Source organism: Chiloscyllium plagiosum, chromosome 6 (assembly GCF_004010195.1).
Source record: "Chiloscyllium plagiosum isolate BGI_BamShark_2017 chromosome 6, ASM401019v2, whole genome shotgun sequence".
NCBI lineage: Eukaryota > Metazoa > Chordata > Chondrichthyes > Orectolobiformes > Hemiscylliidae > Chiloscyllium > Chiloscyllium plagiosum.
In genome coordinates, this window is record NC_057715.1 from 55,375,980 (window position 1) to 55,396,681 (window position 20,702).

At 39.6% G+C, this 20,702-nt stretch overlaps 1 protein-coding gene across 4 annotated transcripts in view; it reads right to left on the reverse strand.

Moving 5' to 3' along the window:
• Positions 1-15,980: 15,980 nt before the first annotated feature.
• tmem135 (transmembrane protein 135) overlaps positions 15,981-20,702 on the reverse strand; it is a 540,960-nt gene continuing 536,238 nt past the window's right edge. For all 4 annotated transcript variants that reach the window (XM_043691565.1, XM_043691564.1, XM_043691563.1 and 1 more), the window contains one exon: positions 15,981-18,856. In XM_043691565.1, coding sequence (XP_043547500.1) covers positions 18,727-18,856 — 130 coding nt within the window. In that variant the 3' untranslated portion in view covers positions 15,981-18,726. The remainder of the gene's footprint in view (positions 18,857-20,702) is intronic.

Consider the following 20,702-nt stretch of genomic DNA (forward strand, 5'->3'; position numbering starts at 1 on the left):
GGTGTACAAGAACACCCAGATCTCTTTGTACTGCCCCTTTACCTAACTTGATTCCATTTAGGTAGTAATCTGCCTTCCTGTTCTTGCCACCAAAGTGGATAACCATACATTTATCCACATTAAACTGCATCTGCCATGCATCTGACCACTCACTTAACCTGTCCAGGTCACCGTGTAATCTCCTAACATCCTCCTCACATTTCACCCTGCCACCCAGCTTAGTATCATCAGCAAATTTGCTAATGTTATTACTAATGCCATCTTCTATATCATTAACATATATTGATTTGAATTGATTCATTATTGTCTCATGTGTCTAGGTACAATGAAACGTTTGGTTTTGCATGCAGTACAGGAAGATCATACAATGCAAAGTGCATTAGGGTAATAAAACAGAGTGAAGAATACAATGTTACAGCTGCAGAGAAGGTGCAGAGAGCGAGATCAGCATTAAATGTAAAATTTGAGAGGACCTTTCAGAAGTATAATTATTGAGGGAAAAAAGCTGCTTTTGAATTCTCCCTCGTATGTATTTACAAACTTTTTTTTCTTCTGCCTGATGGAAGAAGGTGAAAGAGAGTACAGCCAGGGTCTGTGATTATGTTGGTTGCTTTCCCGAGACAGCGGGAAGTATAGATGGAGTTAATGGCTGGTTTGCGTGATTGATTGGACTGTGTTCACATCTCTCTGTAGTTTCTTGTGGTCTTGGGAAGAACAGTTGTCAAACCAGACTGTGATGCGGCCAGATTAAATGCTTTCTATGGTGCATCTACAAAAATTGGTAAGAGTCCTTGCGGACATGCTGAATTTCCTTAACCACCTGAGGAAGTAGAGATCTTATTGTGCTTTCTCAACCACTGCATCAACATGGGTAGACCACGACAAATTGTTGGTGATCAGTTTGCACATTCTCCCCGTGTCTGCGTGGGTTTCCTCCGGGTGCTCCGGTTTCCTCCCACAGTCCAAAGATGTACAGGTCAGGTGAATTGGCCATGCTAAATTGTCTGTAGTGTTAGGTAAGGGATAAATGTAGGGGTATGGGTGGTTTGCGCTTCGGCGGGTTGGTGTGGACTTGTTGGGCCGAAGGGCCTGTTTCCACACTGTAAAGTAATCTAATCTAATCACTTGCTGGCACTTGCTCCACTCCCTTGGTACTCCCTGTCTACCTCCTCTTTAAATACTTCCGATGATATAACCTTCACAACTTACTCTGGTAGGCAATTCCAGACATTCATAATTCTTTGGGAGAAAACATTCCTTTACATCCAAGTCTTAAATTTGTATCCCCTTATTCTGTAACTATATATTGTGGTTAGAGACTTGCCCTCAAGAGTAAAATATCTTCTCAACATCTACCTTATCAAGCCCCCTCAAAATCTTGTATGTTATAATAAGAACACCCCTCATTCTTCTAAACTGTACTGAATAAAGGGCCTAATCTGTTTAGCTGTTCTTGTACATCAAGGTTTTCAACCCAGGAATCAATCTAGTGAATTTCTTTTGAATTGCCTCCAATGCCAGTAAATTCTTTCTTCAATGCAAGCCAAAGCCATGCACAGTATTCCTGATACAGCCTCCCTACACCCTGTACAGTTGCAAAAGGTTTTCCCCATTTCCAACTTTGAATGCCCTAGCAATAAGGCCAAAAATCCATTTGCATTCTTAATTACTTGCTGGATGCTAATTTCTTAAGTTTCGTGAACAAGAGCACCCAGATTCTTCTGCGCTGCACTTTTTGGACTCTCTCCATTAAATAATTATGCGCCTTTTGATTTTTTGCAACCAAAATACATGCCCTCACACTATCCTTAAATAAACTCCAGCTGTCAAGCTTTTTCCCACTCACTTAACCTTGCAGCATTGCCCTCCCACCTATTTTTGTCTTATCAGAAAGTCTGGATATATTACACCCCGCTCCTCCTCCAAATGCTGCTCCTATTCTCCGTAATATACTTTCATGTGGCACCTTATCAAATACATATCCCTCTAATTCTATTCTATTTATGTACCCATCCAGGTGCCTTTTAAATATTGCAAATGTACCCACCTCCACCACCCCCTCTGGCAGCTCGTTCTATACCCTCTGCATGAAAACTTTGACCCCTGGCTACCTTTTAAATCTTTTCCTTCTCATCTTTAACCCTCTAGTTTTGGATTCCCCTACCCTAAGGAAAAAAGACCTTGGCTATTCACCCTATCCATGCCCCCCCATGATTTCTTAAACCTCTGTAATCTCAGCTATCAGTCTCCAGTGCCATAGGGAAAAAAGCCTTAACCTATTCAGCTTCTCCTTATAGGTCAAACACAAATCCCGGCAACATCTTTGTAAATTTTTTCTGAACCCTTTCAAATTTAACGACATCGTTCCTGTAATAGGGAGACCAGAATTGAATTTAGTATTCTAAAAGTAGTCTAACCAATATTCTGTACAGTCATGACATAACATCACAACTCCTATACTGAATGCGTTGACCAACGAAGGCATGTATGCAAAATGCCTTCTCCACCATCCTCTCCACCTGCGAATTCACTTTCAAGGAACTATGCACCTGCACCCCTAGGTCTCCTTGTTTGGCACCACTCCCCATGGCTCTACAATTAACTGCACAAGTCTTGCCCTGGTTTGCTTTACTAAAATACAACATATTTACCTAAATTAAACTCTATCTGCCGCTCCTTGGCTCATGGGCCCAACTGATCAAGGTCCCATTTTACTCTGAGAGAACCTTCTTCACTGTAATATATTGACCGATGCACCCACCTTCTCTGCAGCCACTTCATTTCAAATCCTTGAATACAATCAATTAGATCCTGGCAACTTGTCTGACCTCAATCTCTTCATTTATCAAATGTCTTATCCCTGATGGTAGAAATGCGTACAAGGTATTTCTTCTCTTTAGCATATTGCTCATCTGTTACCTTTGTGACTTTCATGGAGTTTTCCAACATGAAGACAAATGCAAAATATTGATTTAAATTATCTGCTATTTCTTCCATTATTAATTCCCCAATTGTATCCTCCAAAGGTCCCATATTCACTTTGGCTACATTATTTTTTTACACATATTTGTAGAAGCTCTTGCTATCTATTTTTACATTTCTTGCCAATTTACTTTAATAATCAATTTTTTTCCTTCTTTGTTAGTGTCTCAGTCATCAGCTGATAGTTTCTAAAAGATTCCTAATCTTCTGGCCACAAAGTTTTGCCACTTTGCCTGTCATTGGTTTTGATTGGATACTGGTTTTGTGTTAATCTGTTTCAATCTTCTCATTAATTCCTTCTTTTGGACCAAAATAAAATGTTATTCAGGGGTTATGAAATACATAACTCTTTCCTGAATCCTCTGTAATTGCCCTTATTGAGATTGATGACACTGGTTTGAGACCTGAGTTGTTCTCCTGAAGCTGAATTCAAAATTCTACCGCATTGTCAAGGCTATCCCCTACTAGGTCCTTAACTATGAGATCTCTTATCAATTCTGCCACATTCCACGTTACACATTACTAGATCGAAAATAGCCTATTCCCAGATTAGTTGTGCAATACACTGTTGTAAAAAAACAATGTTGATTCACTTTACATCTTCCATCTTATCCTTGCCCATTTGATTTGTCCAGTCAATATGTAGATTAAAATCACCCATGACAATTGTTGAACCCTTCTTACATATCTCCATTATTTCACAATTTATACGTTGCCCTATATTGAAACAAATCTTTCAAGACCTGAAGACGACTCCCACTTGTAAAGTTTCTCCCTTATTCTTCTTTACTTTCACTCAAACTTATTCCACATCACTGTCTATTGTGCCTACATCACTATGCACCACTACATAAGTATCTTCCAAAAACTGGCGAGGAAGACATGAATGGAAGATACAGGTTCAAACTACTATTATAAAGATGTATAAATTAAATGTTACATAATAAATAAAAAAGTCATTCCTCTGCAATACTAGAGCCCTGAACATACCTTCTTCACCAGTCTTGACAAATTACAAATAAACACAGCATCATTCTGATGCACAAGGCTTTTATAATACAAACGGTTTTCCTAACGGCCTTCCATAAGTTGAACTCAACTGGGACAAGTAAAGCACAACAAATGACTAAATACCAGTTAGTAGCCATTTCAACTGTCCCAGTTAAACCAGTGATTTCCTTCAGGTTTAGGAAGAAAATTTTGGCAATTTGGGGCTACCTTGTGCAAAGGCCCAGAAGATCAGCTTGCGACAAACAAAAATGAAATAACAAAAGATCAAAGTAATTCAGCATTAAATGAGAACCACTCATGCATTAATATTAGTTTTAAATGTTTTTGATATGCAAGCAGATAAAGGAAAATACAATTTTTCTGAATTTTCTATTCTAATATTTACATTTCAAAGTCCAGGCTCTTTTAATCTTCTGTGGATTTGAAGAATAATTCAAAGCAATTAAATGCAGTTCTATTTAACATTTTCAAACTAAACGCTCATTCTCTTAGAAGAAGCAAAACAGTAACATGATTTAGAGTGGCATCTGGGATCTGAACTGTAAACCCAACTTCTTAAACAATACACGTAAGGAGGAATAATCCACAAAGAGCAATAGATAATTGTCTTCATTAAAGAGAGCCAATGGTAATGTATAGCTTTGGGGTAACCACTTCACAAGCATGGGGTAAAATATGGAAACAGGCTCCTGTGAATTACCACAGCTGGTACCAGGATTGAACCCATGAGGCTTGCTTTAACCTGCAACATACACTAGTCAGTCAATTTGATTGATTGATTTGATTTATTGTCATGTGTTCCTAAGTACAGTGAAAAGCTTTGTTTGTGAGCAGTACAGGCAGATCACTTAGCTAATCAATTCCTAAATAATATACACATTATATTCTATCTATTCACTGGCCTATTGTGTTTCTGTGCAAGATTGTGATGAAATCAAGTTCCAGGTTCAAGGAAATTGTTTATTAATTTTATATCAGTTGCGCTCACCTATATTCATATTAAAACCTTTAGTAGAATAGTTCAGACATTCAGGGTCGGAAAGCATTCATATTTTTTAGCAAGGGATCTTTACAAACCTCATGGCTTCCATCGATTGCACAGCTATCACTAGAGGGCGGTCAGCTACTAGAGTTGCATGTAATTTACATTTTGTATGAATCAGGTGCAAAGCCACATACAAAATATGTGTCAAACTGTTTTAGCTAATGTCTGAAAGAATTAATGTAACCCTCCCACCCCACTGCAACCCCTCCATTCCCACCCCTGGACCCCAGCCCAACCCTGAATAAAAATATTTTTTGTTCATTAGCATTTGTTTTGCATGACTTACTCTGATAACAATTACAATTTTTTTTAACCAATTGCAGAATAGGAAAAATGTGTTGGATTCGCAATTTGGTGATGTTGAAGGTGGATGCAGTAACTCATAGTAAATCCAAAAGTTAGTGCATTTTGTCAATTAGTGCCTTTTTAGCCCAGCCGTTATATTAATACATTATTTCTGGTTGTCCAGCTCAATTAGCGGAATACATATGATGATAACCCACACTTAATCAATTTAAACTCCTGTCTTTAAAGACGCATCACAAATATGAAACTTGATGGATTCTGGAGTGTTAGAAACAGAATTTAAGTCACAAAATGCATGTTTTAGGTGCTCACAGCTGTACCTTCCTTTATTGATGTTTCTCTAGGTACAAGCTGATGGTTTTCTAAATTTGCAGGGAAATACTGTTCTCTACTAACTGGAGGAATAAGCCCATCAGTAAAACCAAGGTAGTGTGACTGGAAGTAGTGGAGTAGGTCAGCAACAGGAGTCTGATGCCATATTCCTCAATTCAATGCTGAAACCATTTTAACAATGTAAACAGAGTGTACATTCTAAGACAATGTGAATTACACATCATCCAACCACCTCACATTGCCATGTATGAGTTTACTCCAGCACTTCATCCAACCTACCTTACCAGTACAGTCACCCTGACTGCACATGCAACTCTTCATCTCCCCATCTGTCCAAGACCACTGACATTTGCAATTGACATTCAACATTACTATGATTCTCCTTCAATGTCATCATTAACGTATATCCTCCATTTGTTTGACACATTATTCTCATTCATAAATGCCTTCCTTCCCTCCTGGCAAGACTACATGATAAAGAGGCAAAGAACCAAAGTCTTGCAACTTGCAGTTCACAACTGAACATTAGTAAAGTTGCAGTGTACCTGATCAGAGGGACACCCTCGTAGCTACTGCTGACAGATTAAAGGTCAGACAGGCATATAGCATATGACACACAATGAGGATGTCAGAAGTGAATGAAATATGATCATGGACTTAACGATTACTTATAATATCCTTATCTTCACAGTTCTAATTTATGCTCTCAGTCTCTAATCGGGCCCCCAAGCATCCTGCAGGAGTTGATCCTGAAGGACAGCAATGACTTCTCACATCACAGGACCTATTTAGACTGCACAGATTCAATGGGACCAGGAAGGAAACTGGTTTTCATCTCATGAATCAACCATCATGGGTGGCATGGTGGCACAGTGGCACAGTGGTTAGCACTACAACTTCCAGTGCTAGGGACCTGGGTTAGATTTCAGCCATGGATGATTGCCTGTATGGAGTTTGCACATTCTCCCCGTGTCTGTGTAAGTTTCTGCTGAGTGCTCCGGTTTCCTCCCACAGTCCAAAGATGTGCAGTTTAGATGAATTGGCCATTCTAAATTGCCCAAAGTGTCCAGTACAGGGATAGGGCGGAGGGAGTGGGTCTGGGTGGGATACAGTTTGGAGGGTTAGTGTAACATAATAGACTGAATGTCCTCTATCTGCACTCTAGGGATTCTATGATCACAATGTTAGGAAAAGTAGATGGCAGAGGCAGGGATAACAATGTGGTAGATATTGCAAGATTCTCAAAGTTCTGCTTATCTGGAGGTAGATGCTAAAATTAAGGTGCCATTGATGAAAAAGATATTGCTGGAGCAACACAGAGCCATAGAAAATAGGAACAGGAGTAAGACATTTGGCCCTTTGAGTCAATATGATCATCTAACTCAGTGCCCTGTTGCTGTTTTCTAACCATACCATTTGATCCCTTTAGCCCTAAGAACCATATCAAACTCCTTCTTGAACACATTCAACATTTTGGCCTGAGCTGCTTTCTGTGGCAGAGAATTCCACAGACTCACCACTCACTGGGTGAAGAAATTTCTCCTTATCTATCCTAATGGTTTGCCATGTATCCCTGGTTCTACACTCTCTGCTCTGTGGGAACAGCCTTTCTGCATTTATCCTGCTGAGTCCTGTTAGAATTTAATAGGTTTCTATGAGATCCCACTCATTCTTCTAAACCCCAGCGGGTATATTCCTAACTAATGTAGTCTTTCTTCACTCATCAGTCCTGCCATCCCAGGAATCAGTCTGTTGCACTCCACCAGAATATCCTTCCTCAGATAAAGAGACCAAAATGGCACACAGTTCTTGACGCATGGTCTCATCAAGTAATAATTGTAGGAAGACATCCCTGAGTGGTACATGAATCCTCTTGTTGCAAAGGCCAATATACTATTTGCCTTCTGTACTGCCTGCTGCACCTGCAAGTTTACCTTCAGTGACTGGCCCACAAGGGCACCCAGTTCTTATTGCAACTTCCCCTTTCCAGCACCATTCAAATAATAATTTGCCTTCTTGTTTTTGCTACTAAACTAGATAACTTTGTTTATCCACATTACACTGCACCTACCAAGGATTTGCCAACTCATTCAATTTGTCCAAATCACATTGAAATACCTCTGCATTTGCCTTACAACAGGGAGGGTTCTGCTGGGTGTTTTCTTGTCTTTAAATTTCAAAAGCAGAGGCATGGCTATACTAATACAGAAGAATCTTCATTCCAGTTCATAGACCAAATTAAGGATGAGCACGGGTGATTTGTGATCCACAAAGCCCTAATACGTGAGGAGGAGTACGGCATTTTGAATGTCTATTGCCCGCTGGCACACCCCCTAAAATTTTTAATTGATGCACTTTTCAGGCTGATGACCCTTGGAGTGCATCACCTGATTACAGGGGAAGACTTTGACTGTCTTATGGATCTCGAGGTGGATAGGATGCCAAGCGATCTTTTGGGCATCTCCCACAATCCAAACAGTTGGTGGATCTATGTGGGAAGTTGAGCTTGGTGGATGTGTGGAGATGCCTTCACCCTAAGGGAAGGGGTTTTACTTTCTTCTCCAACCTGCACAAGGACTGATATGTTTTTTGCCCCACCAACGTTTTTGGATTTGTTACTAACCTGTAAGATTCGGAATGTAGCCATTTTGGACCATGCAGCAGTATATTTTTTTTTTAGATTTTTTTAGATTACATTACAGTGTAGAAACAGGCCCTTCGGCCCAACAAGTCCACACCGACCCGCCGAAGCGAAACCCACCCATACCCCTACATTTACCCCTTACCTAACACTACGGGCAATTTAGCATGGCCAATTCACCTGACCCTGCACATCTTTTTGGACTGTGGGAGGAAACCGGAGCACCCGGAGGAAACCCACGCAGACACGGGGAGAACGTGCAAACTCCACACAGGCAGTCGCCTGAGGCGGGAATTGAACCCGGATCTCAGGCGCTGTGAGGCAGCAGTGCTAACCACTGTGCCACCGTGCCGCCCAAATACCTCTGCATTTGCCTTACCTGCATTTGGAGGTTAAGATCAGGGGTAATGGGACAGATACACAGCATTGGTATATGGATTCTTTTCTCTTGAAAGACAGCAAGTTCATTGAGTATTTCACAAGGGAGTTTAAGATCTTCTGGAATATTAATTCGAGTATGGCCAGAAACCCATCGGTGCTCTGGGTGACTGCCAAGGCTTATTCAAGGCTTATCTCATAATCAGCGACCCAGAAGAGACAGAGGGAAGAGCAACAGCATATACTTGAAGTCCAGTTGAAGGCACCCAAGACAGCATATTTTGACAGACCATCTGTGATTAAGTTATAGCGCATTACAGCTCTCTGGGCTGCCCTGAACTCCGTGCGCACCCAGGCAGCGAAAAGAGAGGTCTCCTTCATGAAGCAAAAACTATTTGAGAACAGTGATAAGCCAGGTAGATACTTGGCACATCTGGCCAGGAAGATGAGTGCTCCTCAATCTGTCATGTCCATTAGAGAGGGTACTGGTACTCCCACTCGTGAGTCCAAAAAAAAGTGTTTAGGAAATTTTGTGCAGAGTTTTATACTGGTGGGAGGGCTGTGAGGATGGGTTGGTGAGGATGGAGTCCTTTTTTGAGAACTTGGATCTTCCAGGTATAACTTTGGAGCAGGCCTCCCTTTGAATGCCCCTCTGACAACACAAGAGATACAAGAGGAGGCAAAGTGCCTGGCCCGATTGGATTCCCAAGCGAGTTTCATATGAAGTTTATAAGCATGTTGGCCGAGCCAATGTTATGAACGTATAACCATTCGTGTAGTCAGGACTGCCTCCCGCCCTCTCTCATGGAGGCTAATGTTTCCCTTATTCTTAAGAGAGGGAAAGATCCTGAGGATTGCACCCTGTACAATCCTGTCTCACTGCCAAATATGGATTTTAAAATTCTGTCTAAAACGTTAGTGTTGAGGCTGGAGAAGCTATTGCCCTCTGTTGTAAAGGAGGATCAGACCAGTTTCGCTAAGGGTCACAGGTCCTCTAACATCAGGAGAGTGTTGAATATGGTCCAGGTGTGCCTTGGGCTTGGTAGTCTCCTTAGATGTGGAAAAAATGTTGGTTTGGGTGGGATTTTTACGTCTTGGAACGGTTTGGTCTGGGGGGGTGGGTGGACTCTTTGCCAGGTGGATGGCAGTGTTGTATAGCAATCCCATGGCAGCGGTTCTCATGAATGGCATAAATTCAGACAATTTTAGAATTGGTAGAGGCAGCCAATAAGGGTGCCCCCTCTCACCACTGCTGTTTCCTTTAGCGATCGAACCGCTAGCGAAACTATTTGAAGGACCCCAAAATAGTTGCTGCAGAAGTGGGAACAGGAGGGCATAAAATCCCTCTCTATGCAGACAATGTTCTTCTCTTTCTAGCTAACCTGACAATGTCTTTGCCCTGTTTAATACAAAATATTAACTTATTTGGTTCTTTTTTAGGGTATAAAATGAATTTTATGAAATCAGAGGCAATGCCCATGGCGGGGGCGGTGGTGTGTGTGTGTCTTGTGGGAGTACCTGACCTTGAAGATGGAACTCGATTTCTTTTTAGGTGGTGGCAGGGAGGTTTCCTATATTTTGGTGTTTTCATTACCCCACTTTTCGACAAATGTACAAAGTTAATTTCATACAATTACTTGAAGATAAGACAAGACCTACAGCGTTGGGAGATGCTACCAATATCCTGGTTGGGTCGAATAGCTCTGATCAAAATGAATGTTGTTCCTCGCCTACTATACCCCATGTGAATGCTCCCTCTGGTGCTACCTCGGTAAGCACTGCAGAGACTTAATGGTTGGCTTGGATCTTTCATTTGGCACTGCAGGTGCCCTCATTAAGTTTGCTAAGCTGCAGATTCCACAGGGAATGGGGGTTAAACCTCACAGACTTCAAACGATATCAAATAAGTTCTTTATTGTCTTACAGGAATGACTGGGCATGTCAGGATCCCAGGTCAATATGGCTCAATATTGAGGTCTCCCAGGCAAAATGTCCCCTTAATAATTTGTTATTTATGGACAGGTTGAGAACTGTAGTGGAGTACTGTAAAATTCCGATCATAATTAACACAGTCAAAGCTAAGAGAATGATACGACAGAGCAAGGGTAACTTACATAAGATATTCCTGCTCACCTCCATAGTAGGAATACCAGGATTTAGGCTGGGATCAATGGATTCCAGCTTTAACGTATGGGAATCAAGGGGAGTCTCCTATTTGGGAAACCTATTTGAGAGGGAGGTCATGATGTCTTTTGATCAGCTGAGTCATAAATATGGGTTATCCAGTCAGGATCTCTCCCGCTATTTTCAGATCATGGAATTTATACAGAAAAAGACCACGCTATTGGTTCATCCCTATAAGTCCAATGTGGAGAGGAGTGCGCTTCGGACCACAGGTACTCTCTCAAATCTGGAATCAAGAACTGGGAGCAGAAATTTCATCAGAAGTATGGAAGGTTATCTGGGAGAATGTGAAAAAGAGTTCAATTTGTAATAAAACACAGGCCATGCAACTAATGTTTCTACAGAGGGCCCATCTGGCTCCAGAGCAGCTAGCAAAATGTGAAAAAAATAGCATCTCCAAAGTGCCCTAAACATAAACCAGACATTGGTACTCTCACACATTGCTTGTGGTCATACCATAAAATTTGCAGATATTGGGGTGCCATAGCAAATGTGTCAGAGGAAGTCTTGGGGACTGAGGTTAAGGCAGATCTGGTATCCCTCTTTCTGGGATTGCCGAATCTGCCTTCTCTAGATGAGCATGGGAAGAAACTGTTTAACATTCCTACATATTCTGCGAGGAAGAACATTCTGATGACCTGGGTCTTGGAAAACACTCCAGGCCTTCCGGGATGGCATAGGTTAGTGATGGAGCACGTTCCCGTAGACTTCCTTACAAGTATGGTGCACCAGAAAACAGAACACTTTTTTATAAGACATGGTGGCCCTTTTTGAATCAGACTTGTCAGCCATATTGATTAAGACTTTTTGTATAGCCACGAAGACTGTATTTGGTGGGCCGGGGACCCAGATAGGAAGAATCCTGAATAAATACGGAAATGTTAACTGATGCTCCCAATGATGGGAGCTTTGGTAGGGTGGTGCCGAGTGGTGTAAGTTAGTTTAACTCAATTTAACCTAATTTAATTTAACTTACATCTAATTATTGATTGAATTGTAGCATGGGAAGATTGTTCTTTTCTTTTCCCTTTCGTATTTTTGATTTGTTTTGTAAAGTAGCATAGTAATAAGTGTATTACGGTTATTGCACCATAAGATTGTTATACTTTCGCTTTAGTAATTTTATAATTTTGCTTAAAAAAATCTTTCAATAAAAAAAGTTGTACAAGGGCAGGTGCATGGAAAAGCTATATAATGTTTGTACAAGGGCACGTGCATGGAATATCTATATAATGTTTGAGTCACGTACACATCATTTGTTTCCACCACCTCTCTACACTGCTGCCTGAAGCTTGTGGTAATCAGTTAAAACAGAAATTGACATTGGGAAAGAGATGCTTGGTAGTTCACATGATTGTCAGTGTTGAGGGAAGAAAGAGGCTGGGTAAGTGTTGGTAGGCAGGGTGAAGGATTTGTGTTGCTGTCAGATGAATATAGGGTATTGTTGACATTAATACATGCCACTGTTGTAGCATTGGCCTCATTACTTTTCCCCTTTACCTCATCCTCTCATGCACTTGGTATTCTGAATCCTCCTTTCACCATAGACCTAGGCCTTGTGCTGTATAATGTAATGCAGAGCATGGTACACCACAAGTAGACTGGACTCTCTGTTTGATGCACATAGAACACCTGAAGCACGTTTTCAACAAACCAATGGCTTGCTCAGTGACAAATCATATAGTCAAAAGGCTTACATCATATTTTTCTAAGGCTTCATCAACTGGGTTTCTCCCAAATATATTTAGCCACATTTTCAAAGCACAGCTCTAACCTTTTCTGCTGGTTGATAATAAATAATCAACCAAAATTGAACATTGTATTCTAGCCCAACTGAGACAAGGATCAAAGTTGTGAAGTTATTTTCAGTTTTGTAGATCCTAGGTCATACCCTGTTAACTTGTGATAAGATTTTCACAACCTGTAGAGACAAATTGAACCTGGAAGCCATGTTTAACCCATATTACCATCATCCTCAATTTTCCTCGACTTTATGAAGTTCTTTACTTGAAGAATGAACCACTTTGCTTCCCTTGAATTCTATTTTCTTACCATTTAGAAATTACTCTAGGGTGTTTTCTGCCCACATCAAACTCCATCTATCACAGATTGATTCACTGTCAATCTATGCTTCACAACTTCCTGACCACATCTGTCCATTCTTTTTGCCATCCGCATCTTTATAATACTTTATCTAAGCTAGCAATGAATGAAAATACTGAAGCACCAAAAGTGATCCCCGTGAACAGTCACATCTCAATTCCTTTAACCTAACTTCTCAAGTAATTTCCAAATTGCCAAAATTCACCTCCAATTAAGTGCACTCTCATTTTTGTTGATAATCCAGATACAATCTTGTCAAGTATCTTCTGGAAATTTGTAGAAATTATTGATCAATTTCTTTAGGCATTTTAACATCTCTCTAAAGCAGGAAGGCCTTAAACCTGGACCTTCTAGCCCAGAGGTAGCGTCACTACCATTGTGCCACAAGCACACTTCTGGAATTTTATATATATCCAGACACTCCCTCATTTACTTGATTTAGATATTATGAGAAAAAAAAGTTATTATTGAGCCTCGTTTAAAAATGCATTCTGCATTTTTATGATTAGCTTATATTTATTCACGTGCCCAGTCATTCTGTTCCTACTGATAGATTCTAATGATTTCCCCTCAGCTATGGTAAACTGACAGGCAATAATTGTCTTGCTGCCATCCCATGCTCATTAATAAATGGAGGACAATCAAAAATTGTCAATTAACATCTCAAGTCCCAAATCAAGAGAGCATTGAAGGGGATTATGACTACCCATCCAGGATTTTTTCCTTTACAAGTATTAGGTGAGACATAGAAAATAATAGCAGGGAGATTCTGCCAAACTTTGGTTAGATCAAAACCAGAGTAGTGAACACAGTTTTAACCACTGCATTTCAGGAAGGCTGTAATTAGACTACAGAAGTGGTGTGTGAGGATGTGCCAGGAATGATGAATTAAAGCCACAACTAAAGATTGACTCGGCTGAGGTTATGCTCTTTGGAACAGAAGAAGCTGAGGGAAGCTTTAATGGAGTTGCATAACATTACAAAGACCTAGGTGAACGGATAACAAGGATCTATTTCTTTTAGTTAAGAGATCAATAACCAGGAGGTATAGAATTAAAGTAATTCGCAAAATGGTTAGGAAGCGTTGAGCAGAAACCTTTTTGCTCTGGTCGTGTTGGGTCGAAACGGGCAGAACCCCGTTTTACTGGATTTCTCTGGCACCTTCCTGTTCGAGAAAAACTCTTGACATCTTATTCTGTGCTCCCATATCTTCCTTAGGAATCTAGAACAGATCTGAGATACTAACTCAGCAAACTTTAAAATTCTTGTGCTACTTAGCAACATCTCCATGGAACAGACCTATTGTATCACATGGAATATGCATGTCACTGGCAAGGTCAGAAAGTTTTGTCCATTTCTTATTGACTTTGGTATGCTACATCATTTCAGAAAGGAAATCAACTACATTGCTGTGGGTCTACAGGCTCCTGTAAGCTATACCAGGTAAAGATAGCAGATTTTCTTCCTCTAGGGACTTTAGATTAGATTGGACTAGATTCCCTACAGTGTAGCAAATAGGTATTTAGGACAACCAACAATAGGTTTGTCATCACCATTAGAGACTAGCTTTCAATTCCAGAGTTAGTATTTGAATTCATATTTCAACAGGCTCCAAGGATGGATTTGAACCTGCACTCCGAGAATATTAACTTGGGTCTTTAGATTACCAGTCCAATGACAGTTCCCCCAAATTGCTGCTCCAGGTGGCAGATTGAGTAGGTGTATAAGTGGGATTATTTGTTCATGGGATGTAGGCCTCACTGGCTCGACAGGCATTTATTGCTCATTCCTAAATGCCCACAAGTCAGTTCACAATCAGTCAAACATACTGCTATGACTCCAGAGTAAAGGACATTCATGTACAAGATGGGTTTTAATGACAACAGACAATAGTCAACATTAGGCTCGCTTTTGATTCCAAATTTTACTGAATTAAAATTTCACCATTTCCCACAGCGGGATTTAAACTCAGTCTCAGAACATGTACCTGTGGTTGTTAATTATTAGTCCAGTGACATTACCGCTGTACCAATACTTTCCATAAGTGAGTGAACGAGGTGGGCAAAGTGTGAATGATTTAGGTGGTGTGGAGGTCGGGGGAATGAGTGGGTGAGACGAATTGGTGGTGAGTGGTTAGCTGGGGTAATTGAGTTGGGTAGGGGAGAGATACCCAGGTAGCTGAGGAGTAATGAGGCGGTTATTGGGTTAGATTGATTTATGAAGTGAGGTGTAGGCAGACAGTTAAGTGGTCAGGGAGTTGGTTTTTAATTGTCTAACATTTCCTGGGCAACTATCCAGTTAAATGCCATGAATTTGGTCCAACTCTAGTAGTTCAGAGTTGGAGACATTCATGGAAAGTCTTGGGGAATAGGAAAATTGACTGTCAGAAGTTTAAACTTCTCAGGCAATTCCCAGTAGATCTGTATGTCAGGCCACTTGCAGAGTCCTGATGCATATTGTCTGTCATATGTTGAGACTGGAAAACTGTTAAAGTTGCAACAATTCAAAGACGGACTAATATTTTAATGTTGCTACAGGGATCAGCTTAAAGTAAATGCAATCTAATTATAATTGTTTTTTTTTGCAGTTGCTAAACATTTAAAATGAACTGTTACTTGTTTCACTTTCTGCTACCATTAGCACAAAAGAAATCCTTTGAACTCGATTGTTCATTCGTTGCAAAAAAATGTTAAAAATGCAAGTATGACAAAGACATTTGGAATTCCAGTACCAGGGCATAATTGCCTGTTTCTTCAGATTGGATAGAGCATATCACTTTTATTAATGCTTAGTAACTTGCTCTTCATCAGGATGAATCAAAATCATGGTGAAGGCTTCTTTTTAAATTGCACTTAAGAGGTAGCTTTTAAATAGTTGGAACTGGGTTGAGGAATATATATAAAGGTTACTCATATATATCATGAAAAGAAAGGTAAAAGTATGACAATATGAGATAGCATGCACCATTGCACAAAATTAGGAATGTCCACATAAACATAAACAAAACGTATTTTATATAGCATACAAAATGTCAATGAACAATTATTTCCAACAGGAGAAAATCATCAGTGCATCTCAGGTCAATAATATTCATCCGTGCCAGCTGCCAAATAGACTGTCACTCATGAAACGATCTTCACAGTCACAACAGCCAATATTAAGTCCAGAAACAACATACACCAGAGGTACAGTCCATCATCTCCTTAGATAGTGGGATCAGAGTCTAAATACTCTTGTTGCAGATTATATTTGCATAAATACTGAGAGTTTGAAGAAACTATTATTATTGGCTTTAGGTTACTATCACTAACCAAAAATAAATATTTGCATTTGTAAAAAGCCTCTGACGATCACTGGACAACCAAAAGAACCATTTGTTGATATGTAGTCATTGCAATGTAGTGCCAATTTGCATGCAACAAACTCCCATGGTGTCAGATGATCAGAAAATCTGTTCTTTGTGATGTTGATTGAGAAATAAATATTGTTCGATCACCAAGCATAACTCCTCTACTTTTCTTCAAAACAGTGCTATGCAACAAATTAAAACAGGCATTATACAAATAATACTAACTTCTATCATTACTATATGTAAAAATATACTTGGCCTCATTGATGTTTTATTAGCATTTTAATTGTTAAAATTAATAGCCATTTATATTACTTTACAAATGTGTTAAGATACAGCCTTAAATTTATCACATGATTTACATATTGAGACTTTTCCCTACAAAATTGAATGCAATTAAATGGTAGAATTTCTAGATTTACTGTGCCATTATTTGCGATGAAGACATTTCATACAGACCACTGGAGTCTGTCGACATTGGAAGGGTTCATGCCCTTTGTTTTCCTTTGTGTTTCAAACACAAGTTTTCCAGGAAGAGATTTAAGGCAGTATGGACAAATTGAGTGATGACAAACAAAAATCAGGCTCTTTGCATATTAAGCTATACATAAACAGGGACAAATTTCCCTTTAGCCCTTTGTAACTCAATGTGTGTACACCAAAGCAATAAACTCTTTTTTTAAAAACAAAAGACATGAAATCCTTTTGAAGTTTGACATGTTTTTGAATCAATTTTTCCAATCTAATTTTTACCAGGGAAAAAAAAAATCAATGCTTCCAATATGTTGAAATAATTTGAATGCTCAGTTTTAATCAAAAGTGCCAAAGTAACTCATCACAATGTGTGATCAGTCCTACTTATGAGGTAATTAATCTAATTCTACTGATGATCAATCAGACACTATTTGATGGAATACAAGTCACAGCTTTTGTCACTCCCAACCACTTGTGTTTTGAGTAAATATATTGTTCACATAAGACTTCACAAAACTATAGCACTTGCCATTCTAATTGCATCCACCACTGAAAATGATGTATGTGGTACAATTAAATAGCTTAGGCATAGCTAGATTTTAAGATTAAAACAGTGACTGTGGCCTCTTTAATAATTAGATATACAAGATCTAGGAAATCACTATTTCCAATTACAGCATATGTAATATATTAGAGTAGTTCCTGTCATCATATAAAAATCACTTGTTAAGCATCTGTTTTTTATTGCAAGTTCCTAAAACTGCTCAATTTATACCTCAGCTGTAGGAATAATGTCAGTTCTTATAGATCCAGCATACATCCATTTATTTGCTCAAATAAAATAATTTTCACACGGTTGCAGACTATGTCCAGAAATTACTTTTTGAAAATTTTGTGGTGGCATAAAACAGATTCAATTGGTAAGTATTTAAATTTATTTCACTTTCAAATATTTGGAATTTCAATTTCTACATGACATCCTTTTTGAACAAATTACTCGGTGACCGGTATTTCATTATTAGAAACAAAATCTCTTCAGCACTTGAAAGGCTCATGAAGCCGAATTGCAACAAAAGCCTCTAGGATCAATTTCACAGTCATGTTTCTAATTGAATTGCTTTATTTGTTTTAATTTTGTGACAAAATTATTCTTCGGAAATACACCATTGCATTTATAGGCAAAACTATTCTTTATAATTTTTATAATATTCCAGAGTATCAAAAGTTTCCATTCAGTCAGAAGAAAATTAATAAATGCTGCAACAGAAAATGTTACTAAGATTTTCATTAAGATAGCTGTATGGATAGCATTTAATGATAAAGAGATTACTTCCTTAAAGGAAACTAAAAACAACACAGAACAATTCAATGGTAAAAGCAAAGTTTCTTCAGCAGTGCAAGTGGGTGGTTTAATTTATATAGCTGGATGTAACTTATTTTCCATCAAATTCTGTTTCCTTCATTTGTTTGTCAACCATTGGTTATAAGGAATGAAACCATAACCACTGACGACATGAAAGAGAAAACATATTAAATTTCTCCAACAAATCTTTCAGTACTGCATGCATATAAAACAGGTGAGACCCTACGAAGAAAAAGGCTGTTGGCATGACATTTGTAGTAACCTGAATGTGTGTATATAACATTTAAAATAACTAGCAAAAATTGTAACAAAATCTGGATCAATTAACAGAAGCTACTGAAGTTCCAAAAAAAGGTATTTTAAGCATTCACATTTCTCTTAATTATAGAAGAGGGGCTCAATTAGATAGCCCTTCTCTTAAGGAAAACAGCAAGAATATGATTATTGACCATTTTTATTTTAAGGAAGAACACCAGAATTACTTATTGCTGTTAAACCTGCCAGGAGAATTGAAACACTGCACCAAAATTTTATCCTGGCCAATAAAACAGAGCAAGTCAGGAATGGATATCAAGTTCTGGTGTTACAACAGTGTATCTTGGGTCCAGTCTTGGTATGAATCCTTTGAAGTCTCTGGAGGCTTGTGTGCCAAAAACATCCAATGCTCTTCTGTTCATCAGAGCAAACCTAATTGAAACAAAATTATAAGGGTGAATACTGTTACGAACATAGATAAAATCGCCTACAAATATTCCATTTTCATAATTTGACTTTAATATCTCAGACTTTCATGGACTAGAAAACAGCTTTAAAAAGGAGTAAACTGGCCTTAATTAGCTGCTGTGATTATCTGACAAGCACAGACAACTCATTTCCAAAACCAGCTGCCTTGGCGTTATCATTATAATCAAGAGACGTTAAAACTCAGTAAAGTCTGAAGAAATTGGCATCTCTTGTTTCACTCACATTTGCAAAATAACAGAACATACTGAGAGATAATGTGGAGGTGCCAGTGTTGGACTTAGGTAGACAAAGTTAAAACTCACACAACACCAGGTTATAGTCCAACAGGTTTAGTTGGAAGCACTAGTTTTCAGGGCACTGCCCCTTCATCAGCTCTTGGGGCAGGATCATAGGCACAGAATTTATAGTAAAAGATCAAAGTGTCATACGACTGATATGATGTATTTAACAAATCTATATTGCTTTTAAGTCCTTAATCACTTAGAATGGGTTGCAGGTTTCAATTCATTAATATGTAAATCCCAGAACTTCTTTCAAGTCACATTCTCAAGATAACTTAAGGTTTTATAAAAAAACTTTGACATCTCAGCTGAGGCAATGTATTAAAGGTGTTAGGTTAGAGTCTGTCTGTATTCCAACCTTGATTCAGACCTGTTCTTTTTCCAAAGTAGGATTTTTAAATAAGTCATATGGACTGACTGCCTACAGATTGTGTGCTATTTGAACAAAATAGAATGTATCTGCAAATACAAATTCACCCCATAGACTTGTGTGTGTGTGCATGCGAGAGAGAGAGAGAAAGTGAGAGCACACGTGTGTGGGGGTGGGTGGGGTGGGGGGGAAAGTGTGTGTGCACACAAGTGTGATGGAGTCTATGCCTGTGAGAGGGTATGGCGTGACAGTGAGTATGGGTGCATGTATGTATCTGAGAGAGAATGTAAGAAGAGGGTCTGCCTGAGTGTGAGTGTGTGATCGTGTGTGCGCGCGCATGTGCGTTTATAGCACTGTGGAGTCAACAGTAGAGTGACATGAATGCAAGATCCTGGTTGAGGCCACCTTCATGGGTGCCGAACTTGGTATCAGCCTCTGCTCAGTGACTCTGCGTTGTTGCGTATCCCAAAGTCCACCCCGAAGATCTGAGGCAGAATTTCTTGACCGCTGAAATGTTCCTGTGCTGGGAGGGAACATCCCTGCCTTGCGATTATGTTGCAGGTCACATTATCAATGAGCACTTCGCCAAGACCTTCCCCACAGCTCCACTGCTTGCCTTTAAACAACCACCAAACCTCAAACAAATCATTGTTCGTAGCAAGCTGCCCACCTCTCAGGACAACTCCATACAACCCCATCATGGTAGGCGCTGCAAGACATGCCAGTGTGGGGACATAGATACCACCATTACACGTGGGGACACCTCCCACCTTGTACATGGCAGGTACTCATGTGACTCAGCCAATGTTGTCTATCTTATAAGTTACAGGCAATGCTGCCCGGAGGCATGGTACATTGGGGAAACCGAGCAAAGGCTACGACAACGGATGAATGGGCACCGCACAACAATCAACAGACAGGAGTGTTCCCTCCCAGTTGGGGAACACTTCAGCGGTCCACGACATTCAACCTCGGACCTTCGGGTGACCATCCGCCAAGGCAGACTTCGGGACAGGCAGCAGCGAAAAGTGGCAGAGCAGAGGCTGATAGCTAAGTTTGGTACCCATAGGGAGGGCCTCAACCGGGACCATGGGTTCATGTCACATTACAGGTGACCACCATTGCATTATACACACAC